The sequence below is a fragment of the Lepidochelys kempii genome, chromosome 17 (assembly GCF_965140265.1).
Source record: "Lepidochelys kempii isolate rLepKem1 chromosome 17, rLepKem1.hap2, whole genome shotgun sequence".
Classification (NCBI taxonomy): domain Eukaryota; kingdom Metazoa; phylum Chordata; order Testudines; family Cheloniidae; genus Lepidochelys; species Lepidochelys kempii.
Genome location: NC_133272.1, coordinates 16858211 through 16879982, shown reverse-complemented (window position 1 = coordinate 16879982; position 21772 = coordinate 16858211). Strand labels below are relative to the sequence as shown.

General features: G+C 45.4%; 1 protein-coding gene across 2 annotated transcripts in view; it reads left to right on the top strand.

The window, feature by feature from the left end:
* SPNS2 (SPNS lysolipid transporter 2, sphingosine-1-phosphate) overlaps positions 1-21772 on the top strand; it is a 182544-nt gene that overhangs the window by 152279 nt on the left and 8493 nt on the right. The window contains exon 11 of one of the 2 annotated variants that reach the window (XM_073315320.1): positions 5617-5780. In XM_073315320.1, coding sequence (XP_073171421.1) covers positions 5617-5780 — 164 coding nt within the window. Of the gene's footprint in view, positions 1-5616; positions 5785-21772 lie in introns of those variants that run through there. The other variant, XM_073315321.1, reaches the window with a different exon arrangement.

Genomic DNA, 21772 nt, shown 5'->3' with positions numbered 1-21772 from the left:
GCAGTAGTTTCCAAATTGTGCTCTCCAGAGCACTTGCTAGTGATCTGCAGAGAGCTGGCTGCTCACCTGGTGCTGGCTGGCATCCTTGTTTCCATCTGAAAGCACCGGAACTGATGGGAGGGGAGAAGGTGAAATGAAGAGCGGAAGTACAGCGTGAGATGAACTTGAATCCAAAAAGGACTGAACACTTACCATGCTCAAACAGCTAAAAATGCGTGGCGTGCCTTCCCAATACGACTTCTCTGTGTGAGCCATTGCTGTCACGACAAGAGAGAGGTCGTAAGCTTATGAGTGGAGGGGAGACGTTTGCCAGACAATTTCTCTGTTAGGATGTGCCCCACAGTCTGCAGAAGCTTTGAAACCTCCACTGCACGAGGATACCTTCCAGGGAGTGTCGGAAGGACAGTGCATGTTGTGGGTTTTCTTGCTAGCAGAGTGGAATTGAGTTTCTAGTGATTTCTGCTTATAATGATGGATCGGATGCTACTTCCTGTATGCCATTTCTTATTGAGGGCTGATGTATTTGCCATTAGCTTGTACTGATCGGTAATGGGGTGCTTTGTTCTTAAAGATCAGATCAGAAGGAATTTTTCTGATTTTCTTTGGTCTTGCCATCCCATCATGTATTCCGAAGGGCCACTCCGCAGCTGGTAAAAGAGGTGACGGGAAAGCACTGGGTAGAGACAATTATAACATAAAATGTGCAGTAAAGTTCACTTTGCCCTTGCAAAACCGTGGTGTTTATTTGATACCTGTCTGCTTGGGGGAATCACTGTATTGTGGCTTGAGATGTAACTCTCCCTTGGCCACAGGGATAGATTCTCCCCTGGTGGTCCAGAGAGGTGTACATTAGAGCTCTCTGCACACGCCGGAGACCCTGTGTTTCCGTGGGGGGATGTTGCCCCATCTTGCCCTCTTTCAGGGATTCCACTCTGGGATGGTGACTACACTTGCGCCAGGGGATCTCTTGAGTGTGCTTCTTTTCCAGCCAGCCCTGCCCACATTTTGGGCTGTGCTGGGTCCCCCTACCTGCCCCCATGGCAGAGGGGAAGTTGCCACCTACCCCACAATGGGCTTTCTACTGCTAGGAGCCTTCCCCCTGAGTCTGTGCAGACAGATGAACGAGGGTATAAGGATTAAAGCAGGGCTGGCCCCAATGGATCCATCTAACAGGATTCGTGCTGGGATCTGTTTTATACACGGTCAACTTTTTGGTGCAATAATATCAAGTTCAGGAATTCTCTGGCCCAGCTGCACTCAGGGGCCTTGCTGTCTACGTAAGCTTTGGGGACACTGCTTGCCCACTGGTCCCGTTTGGGTTGCCCCCTTTTTTTCTGCCCATAAAATCAAACGGTCTGAGCTGTAACAGCCTGTAAGGAGTTAGATCCTTCACATTAGTCGTCATTTGACTGGTTTCACGGATTTGGCATTGCTTGCTCCAGAGATAGAATGAATACTCTGCATCGACCACTGGCTGCTAGGGAGCTGTGGGTGTTCAGCCCCACTGAGGCTCAAACCCTTTATTCCCAGCATCATGCCACTTGTGCAGGAATTCTGCTTTTTTTCTGCAGAAGTTCTGCAGGCAGTTCAGCTACTCCCTGGTATCCAAATGGTACTGGATTGAACAATGCATAGCCGCAGAATGCATGGGGTTGGCTTAGTTCTCGCACCAAGAGTGGTGAAAGGCAGGTGTTGACGTGGTGGTGGGTCAGTAAGAGAGGAACAGGTGTGGGGAGGCCCCCTTGGTATTTGTGTTAAAGACTATTTCAGTGTAACAAGCTCCATGTAGCCTGGAATGTCATGTCATCTGGCAATGTCTTGTGGTTAGCAAATGCACATGGGAGGTGAAGTCCAGGTTCTAATCCTCTCGGCGCTGCTGATTTGTCATGTGACTTGGACAAGCCACCTGACCCTGTGGAGGATAATACCAGCCACCGTGGAAAAGGGCTTTGAGATTTTTAGGTGAAAGGTGCTTCTGAAGTGCAAAGCAAGAATTGTTGCTATTACACATTGAGATGCTGCTTTGATGACAGTTGGGCATGCCAGGGAATAATAGCTACAAATTGAGGTCCCTGTCTCCTGGCTACACACAGGCACAATTGCCAACTTCCATGTGGTAAATATGCACCCTGACTTTCACAATAAACCAGAAATCAAGCTAGTCCCATTTCAAAACAAGGCCAAAACAAGCCAATTCCTAAGAACCCCAACACCCTATATAACTAGATACCCCTGTCGTGCAACCTGGAACTGTGGTGGGCCCGCTGTGCACCCCTGACTCTCTCCCGCCCTTGCCCCTGCTTGCCGGGAGCCGAACAAAAAAAAAAGAAGCAACAAGCTACAAGCCAAAACTAGCCAATAAGCAACTCACAAACCAATTAAGTAAAAAACAAGCCCAATTTATGCGTTTTTTTCCACACGTTTGGCATGTCTGCAGACAGGCTGCACTGTGTGGTCTGCTAATTTCCTGCGCATTTATGCTCTTCACATTCTTTTCTTGTAGTTATGTTTTTAAAAATGCTGCACAGCCACTGTATTTGCTTTTCAGTCTAAAACCAGTCTTTACAATAACCTCCCATATGACAACTCTTCTGATTTCCTATCTGCAAATTAAGCATTGATCAGCTGAAACAAAGCTTTCCTGTAGAGGACAGCAAAACCTCCCTCTGCTACATCCCAGACACTTAAATCTTCTCCTTTCTAGGGCAAGGAATGGGGGACAGGAGTTTGGCTAAAGAGGCTTAGGCATGGGCTACATTTAAAACTTAGGCTGACCTAGTGACATTGCTCAGAGCTGTGAAAAATTTTGCACCTTGTACGATGTAGTTTGGTTGACCAAACCCCCACTAGACATCGCTAGGTCGATGGAATAATTCTTCTATTAACCTAGCTACTGCCTCTTGGAGAGGTGGATTAACTGCATCAATTGATGAACTCCTCCTGTCAGTGTAGCAAGCATCTGCACGATGGTGCTACAGTGGCACAGCTGGACCGCTGCATTTGTGCCGCTGTACTGTAGACATATCCTTAGATTTTGAATTTAAATCCTCTTTGTGAGTGCAGTTTTTTCACCTGTGGCCAGGGGGAAGATTTCCACTCCTAGGGAGAAATCCCTTTCCACTTCTGGGATGGCTTGGATACTATAGTTACTGAAACATTCCCCGTCTACTTAGCTCCCTCCTTAAAGATGTTCCTCTTGCTGTTCTAAGCTGAGACAGGTTTCATTGTCAGCATCTGGCCACATGCCCCTCTGTATATTTCTTGACATGTGCTTCTCCATAGTAGACCCCAATCTGAATGCTGGTAGGAATAGTAAGACATTGAGACCCGTGCTGCTGCTCCATTCATATAGAGGGTGTCTAACCACAAGACCTTTAGAGTGCTTTGTGCTACAGTTTCAATGAAGTCCCAATATGTCCCATATTTCTGTGACCTTTTGTTTTCAATTCTCTCAGCTGCAGAGGTGCCTCTTATAATGGCTCTTACCTGCTGCCTCGGTACTTTCAGCTTCAGGGCTGCGAGCTGGGGATTCCCTCTGGTACAGGATTTTCTCCCACTCGAATTAGTCGATGTCTTTAAATTTCAAACTTAAATGTCACTTATTGCTGTTGGTTTGTGCTTTAAGTCAGCTGCTCTTGTCACAGAGGAACTTGCTTCATGAGGTGAAGCTAGTTTTTTGGGAGAAGAGGGAGGAGGGAATTCTCCTTGCACAGCCTTTGTCCATTCCTAGAAGTGAAATGTTGGTTTTTTTAAAGATTTGTATACGTTCAGATAGTTTGGAAAGAGTCTGGTGGGTCTCAGTGCAGGCTTCAGCAGGAGTCTGCAGTACAGAAACCTTGCTGCATTTGGCACTAATGCAGTTATCAACAAAAAAAAAAAGCAAGCCACAGATTGAATGGGCACTGAGATTTGAATACCCGTTTCCAGCGGATTATCATTGTTACAGCTCTTGTCATATTGGAAGCTGATTTGTTTACTAGATCATTGTCCAGCTAATGCTAAGAGATGATTGATGTTTTGCCTATAGAAATAATTTACCTAAAACTACATTTTAGCAACTAAACTTACCAGAAGATTGGAATAAATAATGCCACTCTACGGTGTATTTCTGTCACCCCAGATGCATGCACATTGTCATATAATTATGCCGTTTCATTGCTGAATGTTAAGTGTTGAAGGCTAGAATGTCGTTGCCTCAGTAACGCTGCTCAGTGCTTCTGTCCTTGGAGCTCCAGTGTTCTCACTACTAACAGCTGATAAGGCAGCCTGCTAATTCAGCAGACATCTATGTTACTCAGAAAAAAAGACCCTAGGCATGGTTTGGTGACAAAGGTGCCCAGCCAGGTTTATTGCCCTCAAGGCATAGTCCTCGTGCCCTGGCTCCGTGGTTACAGGTACACTAACAAATGAGTGCCCAGTGGCAAGGAATGTTTCAGTCAGCAGCAGAAATGTCTGCTGTCCCCTAGGCCACACAAAGGGTTAAGGCGAGATACCCCAACATTTATAGACTGGGACAAACAACTGGGATAAATGTCTTACATACTACTTTACATGTTTCATGACAGCTGTTTACCTTCCCTTGTTCCCGATATCTCGGACAAAACATCCCTATTCATTATTTTGTCAAACCAACCTACCTTGTACTAGATTGGGATGTATCTGTAGTAGCTGGAATACATTTACGTACCTATCTAGTACCTAGTCAACTAGCAACAACTTTGCCAAGTTCATGTACCGGCGGCTTATCTGCTTTAATACATGGCCTGACTTTGGTTTGCGGCCTCTCATTCAGGCCTGAGATCTTGCACCAGGGCCAGTGCTCCAGGCTCTCTCTCTCTCCTACACTGAAGTCATGCCACCACTTGGGTAGAATAAGCCAGCTGCTTAGCCTAGAAGCTGTTTGGGGCAAGGCTCTTTGTTCAACGTTTGTGCAGCACCTAGCACAGTGCGTCCTTTTTCCGTGTCTCCCTAAGCACTACTGCAAGACAAATAATGGGCACACAAAATAACGAACGGGAGAGGACAGGGGTCCCTATTCTCAGAAGAGTGCACAATGTCCATGAAAAGCTGAGAGGACCATAGCTTTGACATTGTCTGAAAGCCCCACCCCCTGACACACACATATAGAGTTAAGTTGCATGGAATTCGATGTATCTGCTGCTGGAGGACAGATAATGGGTAGGTATAACCAGGAATCACTGCAGGGTCATACTTTCCCATGTTGCATTGCAGACTCACTAACAGCCTTGGTTACACATAGGTTAGCTGTTCACTCATTCAGATGCCAAAGCGGGGTGGGGAAGGATCGTGGGAATAATAAGGAGGCAGGCCAAGAGAGATAAGGAAAAGAGAGCTCTTAACACACCTCTCTCTGCAAATGTCCTGAGGACTCCAGAACAGAGAATAATGGTGTGTACAGAGGAGGTGTCTTAAAGCACACAGAGGACACAAGATACTTAACAAACAGAACTTCCAAGCCCACATGTTCAGTAGGTAGTTGTTGTTTAAGGAAATATGTTCCCTTGCCTATAACGATGATAAATCACTTTCTGCATCATGCCGTGCCTGGAGTTGTGAGTAATGTTGTTGTTGGGTTTTTTTGCCCCTCTCTCGTAGATCTCAGACCTGATACGACAAAGCACAAAGGAGTCCCCGCTCTGGGAGTTCCTCAGCCTGGGCTACGCACTCATGCTCTGCCCGTTTGTCGTCGTCCTCGGAGGGATGTTTTTCCTGGCCACGGCCCTCTTCTTTCTAAATGACCGCACCAAAGCTGAACAACAGTGAGTAGCCAGGCAACCAGGAATGGGGGAGGGAGGGGAGCATGTTATCTCATACCACAGTTAGGTTTGGAGTGTTTCACCAAGCCCTTCCAGGTAAAGGATGCAGGAGAGCACATGATGCCGCAAGAGGCACTGGGAATTAGTTATGCTGGTTTTGAATCCTTTATAAATTTCTGCTTCCAGGGGTTCTCAACCATGGGCTGCAACACCCTGGAGCTAGTATCTGATTTTAGACTGCAGCCTCCTTTTGATCTTTTATTGCGTGGGTGTGTCCAGGGGGCACTAGAATCCTGTCCATTTGGATTAAGGTGGAGCATTGCATTCTGGGAACTGTACTCTCCCAGGGCCACCTCTCCACATTAAAACAGAGGATGATTGTGAGCCACATTGTAGATCTCAGTGGTTAACATTTAGCTCGTGGTTACACAATTGGGCCACCTTCACACTACTCGGTATGTGAAAGGGTCAAAAGGAACAATTGAGAAAATTAAAAACATTGTGTCTGTGTGCGTGGGGCGGAGGGGAGATAATACATATATTACGTCCTGAGTTGTTACGTGAAAGATGGTCTTTCCTGGTTCCTAATTACAGCTGATAAAAAAAAAAGCTACGTGTTTTTCAGTAAGGAAACCGATTCAGATCACTGTTGGCAACTACAGTAACTCAGAAGACGCTTCCACATGACACACGGTTTTGGGGTTAGTCTTTTTCTCGTAATCCTTGCACAAAACTGTGAGTGTCTGTGTATTATGTTCGCGTGGGGAATACTGGCAGTGCCTGGGCCGCTCTTTGCCTGAAAGCGGCCTTTGCGTTAAGAAGCAGCCTTTGCTGCTTGTTAAGAAGGAGGTGACGTTATTCGCTCTGAGAGAGGCCCCATCTGCATTAAGGAAACTTGCAGTGGGGCAGCTACATTGATGTAGCTACGTTGCCCGAATGCAGCCAACCTCGAGAGGGTTCAGGATGCCGCTGCCCCAGTGCCGGCTCCCGCGCAGCACGTCTGCATTAGGGGCTCGTGCCGGTGTAATAACACTGCTATTGTTACACCAGTTCAAATCTCCTCAATGCAGAGAGGTCCAGAGCCTTAACAGGGCCAAACGTGTGTCTACCTGCAAGCCAGGCTCAGGGTAGGGAGGAAAAACCCTGTTCTAATTTAAAAAAGCCCCATGTCCCAACATTATCACATATGAGAAATCTAAGAGCAGAGTGAAGTGCTGGGAGTACCTCGCTTTGTGAATAGCTAGAAGCACTTTCTGGCTCACAAGGCAGTTGATAACGGGGTCTGGGTTGTGCACAAGGCTAGCTGGATCTCTGTGGTTCTGCCATTCCTTTTTATTAGTCCCTGGGGATCATGGGCCTTTTGGCTAGGCGCTGTACGGACACACAGTCAAAAGACCCCCAAAAGCTCACAATCTGGGTTACGTCAAGACGCAGCAAGTGAATGAAAGAGCCAGCTGATGGGTGGAGAGAGAAGACAGGGTGGCAGAGAGCCAAGATGTCACATTAAGCAAAGGTCTCTGCTTCTTCGCCCTCAGACCTTTTTTCATGAGTCACCAATAATTGTGGGAAGGGACCTGTTTACAAGTTGTCTTCTAACCAATATGCAAGGGGTAGCCTGGACAGGACCCTGTCATGTCCCTTGTAATTGAATTACAGCCTTGCACAGTCAGAGACTTTAACCTGGCTTTGGGGGCGTGATTTTGTCCACCCCGCACTGTCGCTTTTAGCGGTATGTTACCCTGTCTCCTGACTCTGTTAGAGTCGTAAAGCAGATGGTGCCTAGCCGTGAATCAACGTGGTAATCGTCGGGGGGATGCAGTGAGGTGAACGGATGCTTCTAATGCAGCAATAGGAACTCAGGCTGGCTTTCGTTGCCGGACAGTCCAGGGTGATAACTGGATTTAATAATAACATGTAACATTGCCATGTTATGAGTTTAAAGAAATCTCATTCTTCAGGGGGGTTGGCAGCAGTGTGAATCTTTGCTTGTGGATCCCATCTCTGTTGTGGGAGCAGCCAGTAGTGCTGAGCAACCTTCTCTGCACTTAGTTCAGTATGATCCTTCATCCTCAGCTGTGCACGTGAATAACTAGCACCTGCATTAGAGGATTAGAGTGTGGGAGAAACAGCTTTCAGGCAATGGCAACTCTGAAGCACCAGCCCAGTCCAGACCCCTTGGTGGCTGGTGAATTCTCTGCAGTATCTGGCTAGTGTTATGGTTCCGGAAGAGCCCTTATTCGGTCCAAAAAAGGAGGGTGCTTCTCAGCTTGTATTGAAAATGCCCATGCTGTTAGCTGACCTCGTCTCGGTGCCAGTGTGCAGTGGCATATTTTACCCGAACCTTTTACAGCGCAGCCCTGCAGCATGCAAAATCCATTGGCTGAGGTGACTTAATATATGCAAACCAAATCCTAAGGGACGGCAATAAATATAAATCCTAAGGGACGGCAATAAATATAAATTGCTTGTATCTAGATGGTTCTCTCCACCCTGAGCAGAGCCTTCCCGTATTCTGCTCACGTCCAGAACCACCCAGTTTCCTTCCCCTTAGTCATTCCATTTATCAAAGCAACAAACACAGACCTCCAACCTATTTTTACTTCTGTCTCCCCTTCAGCATCCTTCCCCTTTCCATTCTGTCTGACTCGCATCTGGTTGTGTATTACTGATATTTAGCTAGCGCTCTGTCATGTGCAATTGCTGAGTGGCTCAGATAGAATACAGATAGAACAGTTACTATAAATCATGGCTGGCGAAGCAAATTCTCTGCTTTTCTGTCAGCTGGGTTTTCAATATGCCCATTAACAGTTATTCCCGTGTTAAAAATACCCTACTGTCCTACAGTCACGCTCCAGGACGGTGTTGCTTACTGCAATGTTTTGGACCATTACTGAGGAATATTACTGTATTTTTAATGAGTATTAGTAACCTTTGAGTTCTGATCTGAGCCACCACCAAGCCACAACGCCTCTTCCCTCCTCCCACTCGCCATCTGCGGTGGGCATGCTGTCTGTGTTGTCAGCCTGTTCCTGATTTGCTCAGCAGCATAGATCCTCTGGCAGGTCCCATTGGAACAGGTGCATTTGAGGTGGGGGTGGGAGGAGCAGGGCTTGGGAGTGGCTGAACACATAGCAGTGATAAGAAGAAGGCTGAGCGCCTTGGGATTAGGATCTCCAGCTGCCAGCTGTATACGTGCTTCCTGGGTGGTGGAAACAGGCAGTCTGTACATGGCATTATGGATCTTCAGCTAGAATAGTTTCCTTGCCTGGCCAGTCCCCACTTCCATGCACCCATTATAGGCTGGGCACAGAGCGCTGCTCTTTCAGGAATCCATGTTCTTCTCTACCAAGGATCCCACCGATCAGTCATCGGGACTCCCAAATGTGCCCTGCCAAGTGAAATTGATTAACCTGCAGGAATTGAAAGCCCCAGTGTCACGCCTGAGATTAAACCCATTCATCACAGGTAGGGTCAGGTTACAAAGGCTGGAGGTCACAGCCCTGACTAATGAATAAATATGGGGGCCAAGAGGTGTAATTCTGTGGCCTGGAGTCCTCTTCTGCTGATGGAGAAGGGAGAGATGGATCTGTCCTATCTCTAATTGCTAGGCTAAAAGACAGTTCAAGGTTTATGGCTTGTGCTTGGGTATTTGCTTAGGAAAAATTTCCTCATCCAGGCAGCACAAGCTGTAAATAGAGCAACCCGCTGTGACCCCTTTTGAAAAGCTGCACTGCAGTTTCCGCCACACTTCCTTTTCAGAAGAGAGAATGTAAAAGATGAAACCTGTCACTCCCTCGCAGTGTCTTTATGCTCCTTGTGTCACCACGGCAGCTCCTGGCCTACTTTGTGAATTACTTTTTTTAGCATGTTAAATCCAGTAGATAAAGCTTCCCGCCCCACACACTGTAAAGACGAATCAGAAAAATCTCATGATAAGAGCAATACAATGAATCTTCTCCTTTCAGATGAGATTGTTCTCAAATACTGGGTCTTTCACATACATAACAGGGCCTTGGAAATATACTAGCTGCAAGAGGTTTTCAGTAAATTTAGGAATGACACAAGAGAACAATCTGGACATCATTTAGTCCATAATGTAACCTAATTACTTTTGGTGTTTTCATATATACATAAAATATAACCCCCCAATCCTTCCCCGCCCAACAAGAAAAAGTGATCAGAGAGAGAGGGATGACTACAGAGTCTTAGCTACCTATAGTAATTAAAATTCTTTCAATCCTTTTTGAAGGAACAGGCGTATTCGTTTTGGGCCTTGGTCACATTCAGACTTGGGTCAGTACATTGTTCACCTGAAATTTCTCCTGTTGTTGCACTTGAATGAATAAGATGTCACTTCCTGTTTTGCGGTGTCATGGTGCACTGTTAAACAACTGTTGTGTTGCTCTCTGGGGATGGCTGCAGGTTATTTGTGGGTGGACTGATCCTCCTAAAATATCCCTACCTAAGTCATAAAGGTGTGGTGCGGCTTAATTAGTGTACTTGAAGTTTGAGATTCTTTCAGCGGTGTATACAAGTACAGTGTTGTGACTGCATAGTTGAGTACATACAGCACCTGAGTGTAAATTTAGTGGTGGGGATTTCACTCTTAGCTCTGCCACTGCCGTCCTGTGGGACCTTGGGGGAAGTCAGTTCAAGCCTGATTTTCTGACATGCGAGCATCTGCAGCTCCCTGGACTTCACTTTTTGTTGCGTGCTCAGCACTTCTGAAAATCACATCCTTCGCCTGTCTGTAAAGCAGATAACCCCTGGAAAATAAATATTTGCCCACCCCTATGAAGCACGTAGAGCGCCATGGAAGAAATGCATTACGTTGGTGCTCCTTAATTAGGGAGAATCTACCCTCTTCATAACAAACAGAATAAGGGCCATTTCCCACATTACTAGGAATGTTGGGTACAGACTCCTGCCAATACATGGCCTTACACCAGTCAATACATAGACCCTCATGTCCACTTTGCATTCACTGGACGTCTTTTTCATATGGTTCGTGCTGATCTATTATACATCTAAAGATTGACCCTCCCATGGGAAAAACCATCTACTCTGTCTCCTCCTAGACATAAGTCCAGAGGAATTGCCAAATTGGATCAGACCTGTGGTCCATCTAGCCCAGAACTCCATCTCCAGCAGTGGCCAGTGCCAGATGCTTCAGAGGAAGGTGTGAAAGGACCCCACAATAAGCAGTTGTGGGATAATCTACTGCTCATGAAGGTCTCCTTCTAATTCCCGGTGTAAGCCCCAAAGCATGAGGTCTTACATCCCTTCCCATGCTTTTTTAGCATTAACTATTATAACGCTGGATATTCTTGTTATCCATATAATCAGCCAGTTCCTCTTTGAATCTTGCATGATACATGCACAGTCAGGTTTTTACAAGATGTATGACAATGCGGATCAGGCAGCAGGATGCAGCTGTTGTACGTATCCCCCATGCAACCACGAACAGGAGTAAGGAATTGCCCAGATGCAGCTGGCTTAAACAACAGTGTAGGTATTTAACTAGATAGCACACTGAGGCAATTTCAAAGGGACTCATGAGGGTAAATAATTCACCTGTTAGCTCATGTTTTCAATAAAGGATAAGGCCACCTGAAAGGCTCCGTTTTTCCCTCCCTGAAATATTTGCAATGAAAAATTTAAACATTTTATTAAAAAAAAAAAAAATCCCTGCAGCTCTTAACACCTTTGATGGAGTGCAGAAACTCCAGATGAGTAACCATAATGATTTATGTGTCATTTAAACATGATTAGTACAGACACTTACTCGGAGGAAGCTATTGCTTTTACACTACTGATCAGGTGATGCAAGACACAAAAAGAACACTGCCTGATTAGCATGCATCTTTATATTCTCCTAAATGAGTTCAGTCTACAAACTGTGGACTCTCTTGTAGCAAAGAGAAGAACAATCCATTTTCAGACTCTCTTTTCTACTTTACGCTAGACTTGTTTTAGCCTTTTCTGGAGGCAGGTACAAAATCATCTCAAAATTCCCACATTGCAGCAATTATTTTCAGTTTCTTTTATGTAGGAATGTAGTTAGAGACAGAAGAGATGCATCAGATATTGTCATGTTCCTGCCGGGGCAGGATACAGTCCCCGCAACAGAGAATGTATGCAATATTAAGCTGATATGTACATTGTGTTTAATTAATACTACATGTTAGTGGGCTGTGCCCATTTACATAATTGGAAAATGTTTTTTCTGCAAATCAATTTAAGACAAACTCATAAAAATTCTCCTTGATGAGGAAGCTAGACACCCGCTTTAGAGGGATGTGATGTGTGCAGTGCTGCACAAAACACAGTTGTAGATTGAGATTTTCAAAGCTGACTTGGTGATTTACCCACACAACTCCTGTAAAGGTATCTTTGAGGATCAGTTCATCCACGATTGGCATACAGCCGCCTGTGAGGAATAACATGATCACTGTTTAACAGTGCACGGCCTCACCACAAACCAGCAATGTGTCCGACTGAAATCCCCAAAAGAATGTAACTTGTGTAGCTAAATCCTAGTGAGCTTTGCAGATCTCAAGCATCGTCCTTCCCCAAATAAAGCCAGGTTGCGATATTCCGAAGAGCCTGTTGGAGTTAGGAGACCAAAACCACTGGAATTCAGTGAAAACTGAGCACCTAACTCCTTTGAGTTCCACTGCAAATCCCAGCCTTACACTCTAAAATAGAGCTTATCTTCCATGGCACTATAAACATTCCCTATGCTTCCCCAACCTAGATAAGACGCACTCCCAACTCTGGAGAGCTTACGATCTTAATAAGATAAGACAAACAAAGAGGAAGATGCAGGGCACGATTCAGAATCCTGGAGGATTATTGTTGGAAAGGAAGATTGCATGAAGGGGAAAGGTTTGAAAGAAGGAGAGAGTCAAGGAGTGTGTGCTGGGGGCAGAACAGGATTAGCAGGCACAAGGCTGAGGGTGGGGAAAGGACACCAAATGGAGTGGAAGGGCTGGAGAATTGGAATGCAGGGGAAACAGAAGTGGAGATGAAGGGGGGTTTATTATTCTCTGCCATTTTTGGTGTAAAAAGCCACCTTTTCTCTCTTCTCCCCATTGCTTTAAACCGTTTACCCAGCCACGATTCTAAAATGGCAAAAGAAGCTGATAGATTCAGAAACATGACGGTTTGGGATTAGGGGAGATGGGAACAGTAACTAGCTCACTGCAGCAGGCTTTTTCCACTGTACAGATGGGAAAAGACTGTCTTCTATCAAAAAAGTGTCATGGCGTTTTACTGCTGTGTCCAACCTGATCTCCTGCAGATTATTTTGGAAGGCATCCAAGCCTGGTTTGGTTGCCTGTGGCATTATTTTGTTTCAGACACGTTGGGTCCAGTAGTGAAGCCCTTACGGAGGTAAATTTCCTGTGGCATTTGAAATGTGCACTCAAGCTAATCAGCAGGCGGCGGGAGCTTTGCTTGAGTAAGGCCTGAAAGACTGGGACAGCTGGCACTGGCAGTTATAACTGCATCCTAAACATAGGCAGGACTTTGACTCTCCAAGCCCATCAATTCCATGTGAAGACTAGTCATCTCCTGCAGAGGGGGGAACATGAATACCTGATGCAGCTGAGAAACGAATACTCTCTAGAATGCTCCTAGTCAATTGTGTGATGCGCTGCAGATGGGAGGGAATATTTTCCTGAGCTTGAATTGAGAGGACGGGGAGACCTAGTGGTCTGAGCACAGGACTAAGCCAGGAACGCCCTGGAGTCCTCATCCTGGCTCTGCCACTAACTCCCCTCTTTGGCCTTAAGGAAGTCAAAGTTCTCCATAAAAATCTATCTGTAAAATAGGGATAAACAGCATTTTGCCTGCCTCCCAAGCATTGTAAGTATTCATGTTTGCAAAGAGCTATGTAACTGTTAAATGCTGTTAATCCTTATCTTTCCCAATAGAATATATACACTGCAGTATCATTGCAGAGGGACAGTTCCTGGCATACATTGGGTTTATAATGGATTTTGTATCCATTTGGAAGATCCTAATGATTTAAGTGTGTACTCGGACAGTTTCTTTGCTAATGCTGCATTGGCACAGATATGAAATCTTATCAGATCACAGGCAGGTGGTTAACATGATGGAACAGGAGGCTGCCTTCCAGTCCAGGGACTTTTTTGACACAAGGAACCAAAAGAGCAAATCATGAAAAACTCAGCCCTGCTGTTCCATTTCCTGATGCCTACCATTGTCATCTGTCATGGGATGAATATGCCACCATAAACCGTAAATACTTTACCAAAGGAAGGTAACATTTGTTCATATAAAGAATTACATGTTTATGATTAAGGCAAGAGAATAATAGTCGGCTAATTTACACCTGGCATAACTGAAATCAGTGGAAATGCATGCACTTACATCCGTTCTGAATCAGGACAGTAGGCTTTAAATGCAGACTCTACTGGCGGACTCTACTGAGTTGTGAGGCTGGGTTATAGGGTACTGTGCTGTCTCCACTAACAATGTCTGGAGGGGTGACCCAGACTGCACCCACTAGTGAAATGAGGCCACAGCTGTTTCCTTGTGTCTCCCAGTGCTGGATCAAAGAGTGCCGTAAGCACTGGGCTTCAGCCCAATTTAAGTGATTTCCAACATCCTAGTCAGATCCTGATCAGACTGTTAACAGTAGGCTGAAGGAAGGGGTACATTCAGTCAGGCACTCAGGTCTCTCTATATGCTATTAGATCAGACAATAACAACAGATGTTACCACGTTAGCTGGCTGTCCTTACCTGCACTCTCTGGACTATATGGAAGAGAAATATCGTGGGTGAGGTACATTCCTAACCAAATTGCATCAAAAATTATCTTTAGAGCTAGATGGGAGCCAGAGTTTAATTTTGCATCCAGAGGACACCTCTTCCCCACCTCCACTCAAAACAAAAATCATCCTCCTCCCTCCAGTACTGCTATTCATTGATCAGGGTGTCAAGCTTAGCACTAGAACTGTTGGCTGTCAGGCCAGAATGCTTCCACCGGGGCTGTACTGTCACCAAGGTAGAATTGTCTATGACAGAGAAACTTTTTGTCAGCAGGTTTTGAAGGATTTAAAGAGATTTTCAACTTTAATAGCACTTTCTAAAGGTTCACATTAGCCTGCTGCCCCAAAGGAGTGTGACAGGCTTATCTTTGAAGTTTATTTCCTTCCAGGTCCTTGATACCTAATGAGTGCTGTTAACCATTCATCTTCAAAACCGTTCGGCTGCTGCCTGAAAAATAGAATGGAAAGTTATGGATTTCCCCCCCTAATTCCAGTCTTATCCCTCTCTCAAGATCTCTGTAGCAAAGGAACATAGACAGTTGGCCTGTATTTCTCCCTCTAAGTAAATATGCTTAATACCTGAATTAAATATTGCAGATGGAAAACTTGAATGAAGTCTGTGCAGCTTTTAGGGACAAAGGTGAAGAGGAAAAATAGTACTGTACATGGTTACTGATTCCATTCAATAAAGCCATTGATGTATAGGAAGAAATAGTGGATTTAAGCCAATTCATTTCGTAGGGCAGCTGGCAGAGCATGTGACATCACCAGAATGAAGCTCAGACCAGACTGTCGTCTCGCCAAAGGGCTGTGTTTTTGTGAGATCGGCTATCGAATGCGTAGGGTGAAATTCACCTCCATGCTGAGGGCTAGCAGGAGGTCTGTGTATTACTGACCTCCCACTGTCACTCCCTCTTTGGAGGGCTGAAGTATGTCTAACCCTTGGGCTGCACATCTGCAAAGAGGTGAATTTCCTGGGTAAGCAGTAGGGAGAGTTAAATTAAGTAACAATTCCCACCCCAAACCAAGCTACTGCCAGCTCTACTTGTTCATTAACATTTTTAAGCACTCAAATCATTAGTGTCTTTTCCCTTGGCAAATTGACCTTTGCTGCATCAAACAGATCCTGTTCCTGAGAGGCTAGACAAATCTGTCATGCTGCATCAGGACATGGTTACTGGATGGAATATTTTTAGCTGTGCACTACCTCTCCGTCTCCTCCCCCTGCAAATCATTGGGCTCCTGTCTCTGTTGCTGTATCATCACCATTCACCTTCCCTGCATTCTTGCTTGGATGCAGTTTTACATGGGCATTGCATTCAATGTACCAGGTCACCAGGAGCCCTTGAAATCAAAGCACTGACCTTCTGTAGTGAGGTACACCACCCTGCATGGTATTACCCTCCTCTGCGCTGCTTGAGTATCTACACTGTACGGACCAAACTCCCAAAGTGCACCGGGTTCGGTGTAAAGCCAGGCAGGGGCTCTCTGGAAGCACCCTCTGCTCTGGTTGTTCTCAAGTCCTGGTCAGGAAACCACATACTGCATTTATATGGCCCCCACTGCCATAGTTTCTGAGGTCCTCGCCATTTTGAATGGGGTTGACTCACAGCACCCTGTGAGATAAAGAAGTGCCCTTTATCCCACTGTGCAGAGGAGAAATTGAGGCACAGAGACACACTGATTTGCTCAAGGTTATACAGGGAGTCTGTGATGGAGCAGAAAGTTGAACCTGTCTGAGTCCCAGCCTGGCAGCCTAACCACTGGACTGTCCCTGCTGCCTTGGGGGATGGAAGGAGATAAAGGAGGTGTTTGAAGCATTGTGTACGTTGATGGATTAAAAACCATGCAGCTGAAGCTCTGAATTGTTGAGCTAGAGGCTCTGAGCTGTCGTTTTCCTATTGGCTAGAAGAGCCTGGCAACTGACATAAAGAGGATGCGTTGCTGTGACCAGTGCTTGTTCCCCGTGCAGCTGTGGCGAGAGCGCTCGGTGGGGAGCTGTTGAAGAGAACACTGTACAATAGTTAGACAGCTGATTTGGTTTTTGTTGCTCCTTGGACTCTTTAAAAAATAATTTTAAAGGAAATTCAGGGATTTTTCTGACTTGTTTCAATACTGGGCAGAACCTCTGAACGAACCTGGGCCCAATAGACAGCTTGGCAACAAGCAACATCATGTGAAACTAGTTGAATTTAACTGGGTCTGACTGACTCAGAGCCCTCCAGGGGACGTGGTGAAACCCAAGAGAAGTGTTGGTGTGAATCCCCATGCAGTGATATTTCAGCTGGGTGTAGTCTCCATGACGGCGCTGTACAGACGGGTGCTTGTAATTTATGTGGAGGCTGAATAATGATGGCGAGAGGCAGGAGCGGCTTTGTCGCTGCCTTGAGCACAGCTTGTGGGTACGTGCAGAGTCCTAAACAGGGTCAGCCCTAGCCTAACAAAATCTGAACGTGTCTTTTAGTCCATGGCCACCTGTTTGTATCACAGGCTGGGACAGGATTGGCAGGACAACTAGCTTTAAATCTACTTGGAGCGTGTTTATGAAGTTGTTGATGTGACCAGATCAGTTGCGGAAAGAATAGCGGTAGACAGTTGACTCAGGGTGGGTTGATCAATACCTTAACATGCAGCTCTCTCAGTGCTCTGCTTCTACAGGGACAAGCCCATTTCACATGTTCCCTGCAGTTACCCCAACATTGATTAAGTGAGCTGGTTCCAGGGCTCAGGTTTTTTCCTGTTGTATTCCTCGTCCAGGAAAGCCCATTAGAACCTCGCTTTGTAAATGAGGGGGAGTTGCTGGTACTCTGTTCCACAGCGGGGAGCACTCCTCTCAGACTACATGGAGATTCCCACAACCCACCCCACACTGGGACCCATCCTCCTTCCCCTTAGAGTCCCTGCCACCTTCCTTCTGGATGGCCGCAACTGCATTAGTCCCTTTCAGACTGTCGGGGGACTACGCTGACACCATTGCCTATCCCCCTGGAATACAAGCCTGGTGTGCGCCGGTCTGAGACCAAGAAACCCAATAGTAGACGCCTACCCTGGACATTCAGCCAGGGATGTTCACTGGTTACAGGCCCTCTGGTAGACACTATATGAGCTGAACCATTGTACAATTAGCTCGTTCTATTCCTCTGCCGATTCATAGGGCTTCTTTCAACGTACTTATTCACTGTGCGTTTCCACAAGATGAGGCGGCTATGAGTGGTGTATCCTTTGCCTCCGGTTTTGTCAGGCAGGTTCAAACAGAAGTGTTACGAAGTTAACGCTACACAACAGATTCCATGAGTTCCAGTGGGTGGGTTCACAGACTGCTGGAGCCTGCTGGGCTGCTAATTACTATAGTTACTGCAGGCAATTGTAGTCAGACGCGCAAGGCAAGGGAGAGTTGTTGCTAACTAAGCTCTGGGGCAGAAGAGTATAAAAGCCCTTTAAGAAAAGTAATCGAGCAGATTAATTATTTCTAGCATTTAAGGAAAGGTTTGCTTTTCATAATTTTAAAGGCATAAAGAACTATTATGGTCATCGAGTTTGACCTTCCATGTAACACAGCCAGAGAATTTCACCAACAATTCCTGCCTAACTTTTGGTTTAGCTATTGTGTATTATTTAGAAAGACTCCACCGCAGCCCTGAGGAACTAGTTCTGGTGGTTAACGGCGCTCCCTGTTTTAAAACAAATATTGTGCCTTATTTCTAGTCTACATTTGTCTAGCTTCAGCTTTCAGTAATTGGGTCTTACGCCTTGGTTTGCTAGATTAAAGAACCCTCTGGTATCAGAAATCTTCTCCTTAAGTCGGTTATTATATATATTCAAACAGACAAAAAGCTTTTGAAAGCTGTGTTGGTGTTTACGAAACAAATAGCGACATTGGTGTTTTCAGGGAGGCTCCTGTTTCCCAAAGACTAGGTGAAATTCTCTTGGACGTAACTGGTGTCGGAAGAAAGGGACCATTTTAGTGGGACAGAAGGTAGTTTTTTTTGCAGGTGTCCCTCTGGCCACATCACTTTAACAGGAGACACTTAAGGCAGCAGTTCTCAAATATGGCCACCGGGGGCTCTTCTTGCGGCCATAGCTCCTGGACAGTGATGGGGGGACACACAGCAGTGGCCCCTCTCCTGGGGCAGTGGGGCTTGGGCTTCCAGCTTCCGCCCTGTGGCAGGTTCTGGCTGTGGGTCTCCATCCTCCAGCTGCAGGGCTTCAAGCTTTGGCTGCAGGCTAACCAACCCCCATTGTCTCTGGGCCCCACTGCTTCCCTCAGTCCTCCATTACCCCTGGGCCCCGCGCCTCCCTACCCACCTCTCTATCCAGGGTTTAATTTATCACCCAGCTTGTGCCAGAGCTGAGTAAGACTGCTGTGAAAAGCAATATTTGAATGTTTGTTAATATCACTTTTCACTGCCTCCCAGTTAGACAGTAAGTCAGCTGTTTAAAGTGATATTAACAAGCATACAAATATCAGTTTTCACAGCCCTAGACTTACTAGCTAGCAAGTCTCAAAAAAAGAATAAAAAAACCAACAAAAAAGGCAAGATCATGCAGAGCATCTTACTTTGTTTCTATTCTGTCCAGTAAAGACTAGAGACAGTTGTACATTATTTTTATTATTGAGTCAGCAAAAAACCCGACTTACATCAATTACAATGATTTGGACATGTAGATGTGCATATTTGTTTTTCCTAAAGTATTTTAGGAAAAATTGTCAGAGTGGCCACCAACAAGAGTTTGTAGCCACACTCTGAGGCCAAAAATTTTCTTGTGAGAACCCCTGCTCTAAGGGATGTTCTGCATGATGCCTCTATTTCTGTAGGAAATTGACCACAGAGAATTTTGAGTTTCAAATGGTCAGATACCTGTCCTAAAACTTAATGCCAGCCTGCATTGTGTATATCTTGGGCTCTAGCATTTTGACTCCAGTTGCAGTCAATTGAGATTGGGGGTTATGGAATTTGAAGGCCCTAAATCAGTGGTTCTGAGCCTTTCCAGACTACTGTATCCCTTTCAGGAGTCTGATTTGTTTTGCGTACCCCAAGTTTCACCTCACTTAAAAATCTACTTGCTCCCAAAAGTACTGGCTGCAATAGTCACAGCACCCTATTGCTGAAAAATTGGTTTCTCATTTTTACCGTACAATTAAATCAATTGGAATATAAATATTGTATTTACATTTTCAGTGTATAGTATATCGAGCAGTATAAACAAGTCATTGTATGAAATTTTAGTTTGTACTGACTTCGTTAGTGCTTTTTATATAGCCTGTTGTAAAACTAGGTAAATATCTAGGTGAGTTGATGTACCTCCTGGAAGACCCCTGCGTACCCCCAGGGGTATGCTTGTCCCTGGTTGAGAACCACTGCCCTGAGTATTGCGAAGGTTGAATGAGGTTTTGCTGTTAACATCACAGGGCAAAAGGAACCGTGTAAAGGGATTTTATTGCTGTTCATAAGTTAACTAACGTTAGATACAGAAGGCTGTAAAAATTAGGGCACTATTTCCTAATATCCCTCCCTCCTTGTAGCAAAACGATAGCTCTAATTTGGGTACTGCAAAAAGAGGTGTTTTGAAAACGTGTCGGCTACTAAAACGTGCACACTATAGATGTAATCAGTGCATGAAACATACTGTTCAAAGGTTGGGGAAGCACTGACAAATATTGCTCCGCTTTAGAAAATCACAGCCTTTTCCTTCCTTTTGAGTCTCACCCTTGCTAATGCCCCTAGGTTCTAGCTAGCAATTGTGTTCTCTCCCTTCTGCTCTTCCTCAGTTCAGTAAGTGATACTGCAACCTAGAGTTTGGGAAGTCACAAGCACAGGCAGGGTAACGTTTTCCAAAGTGCCTCCAGCCCTTTGGAACCTACATCCCTTGGAAAGTCAAGGGGACTTAGATTCCCAATTGTCTAAGTCACTTTTGAAAAGGGCAGCTTGGCTCCCAAGCCACTAAGATACTTTTGAAAACTTTAGCCTAAATGAGGACAAGATGAGTGGGCGGCTAGAAGGGGAAGGCTGACTTCCTCTTTATGCCTGAACATAGTGAAGGAGAAGATTTGGCTCTGCTAGCATTTTGGCAGCAAATTCTGTTTCAGAAGCTGAGGCGGGGACTGCCTCATATTATGTGTTTGTATAGCTGCTAGCATAATGAGGTCTACTGTGCTACAAATAATAAATCTTGGGGTGCGTTGGCTGGCCATGTATACTGCCTGGATTAAAAGGGTAATTGGAGGATAGTCTTTTTTAAACTGCCCAGACTACTTCCAGTGAGGCTGGTGCATAGAGAAAATAATTCATAAAAGGTCACAGCAACTGTATATTAAATTGGCTCTTTTTCTTACAGAAGTTTCTATCTTAGGCATTGCTATGGATAGAACAAAATTAGATCTGTTTACAACCTTAAATATTTAGTACATAATTTCAGACATGTAGTCTAATATTAAAGAGATGGCTCTGTGAATACTTTGTAATTACAGATGCTGTCACATATCATGAAATCTGTTTGATCACATCTAGGAGAAATATTTGGGTTTCCTAGATGGAGGAAACTGGGGACAGGGACTCATTTGGAACTGGTGGAGATAACAGTGAAACAACCAGAAAAAAAGTGCCTCTGACCAGTTTTGGTTCTTAAAAGGCAGTTTGGAAGAGTTTCCTTCCCTGTCAGGAAATAACAGAACGGTTCCCATCTCCCTCCCTCCCTCAGGAGAAAATAGCACAGTTTAGGAACAGCTGCTTTGTCAGCAAATATTCCCAAACGGGAAGTGACAAACTCTTCAATGTGGGATTATCACTGTTAGACTAGTGGGATCCCTCTGAGGTCTGGGATACTCCTCAGCCTCCTGGCAGCTCAGGTCTGTTGGGGACATTTTGCTACCATTAAAAAATTTGGAATTATTAGCATTTTTTCCCTTATTTCCCCCCCTTTGGTAAGTCTTCACGGCTGACCTTCTGGTGCCTCCCGGGAGTTCTGATGAAATCAAAGGATACTTAGGATGTAGGTGGGCAGCAGAGCAGGAAGGTTCTACTTGGCTGTTCCTAGAAGATTAGGCAGAAAACCACATGAACACTTGAGTGTTTGGCAGAGGAGAGATGATCCACTGGGAAAGACGTGAGGATCTGGGTTCAATTCCCTCCTCTGCCACAGACTTCCTAGGTGACCTTGACCAAGACACTTAACCTCTCTGAGCCTCAGTTCCCCAT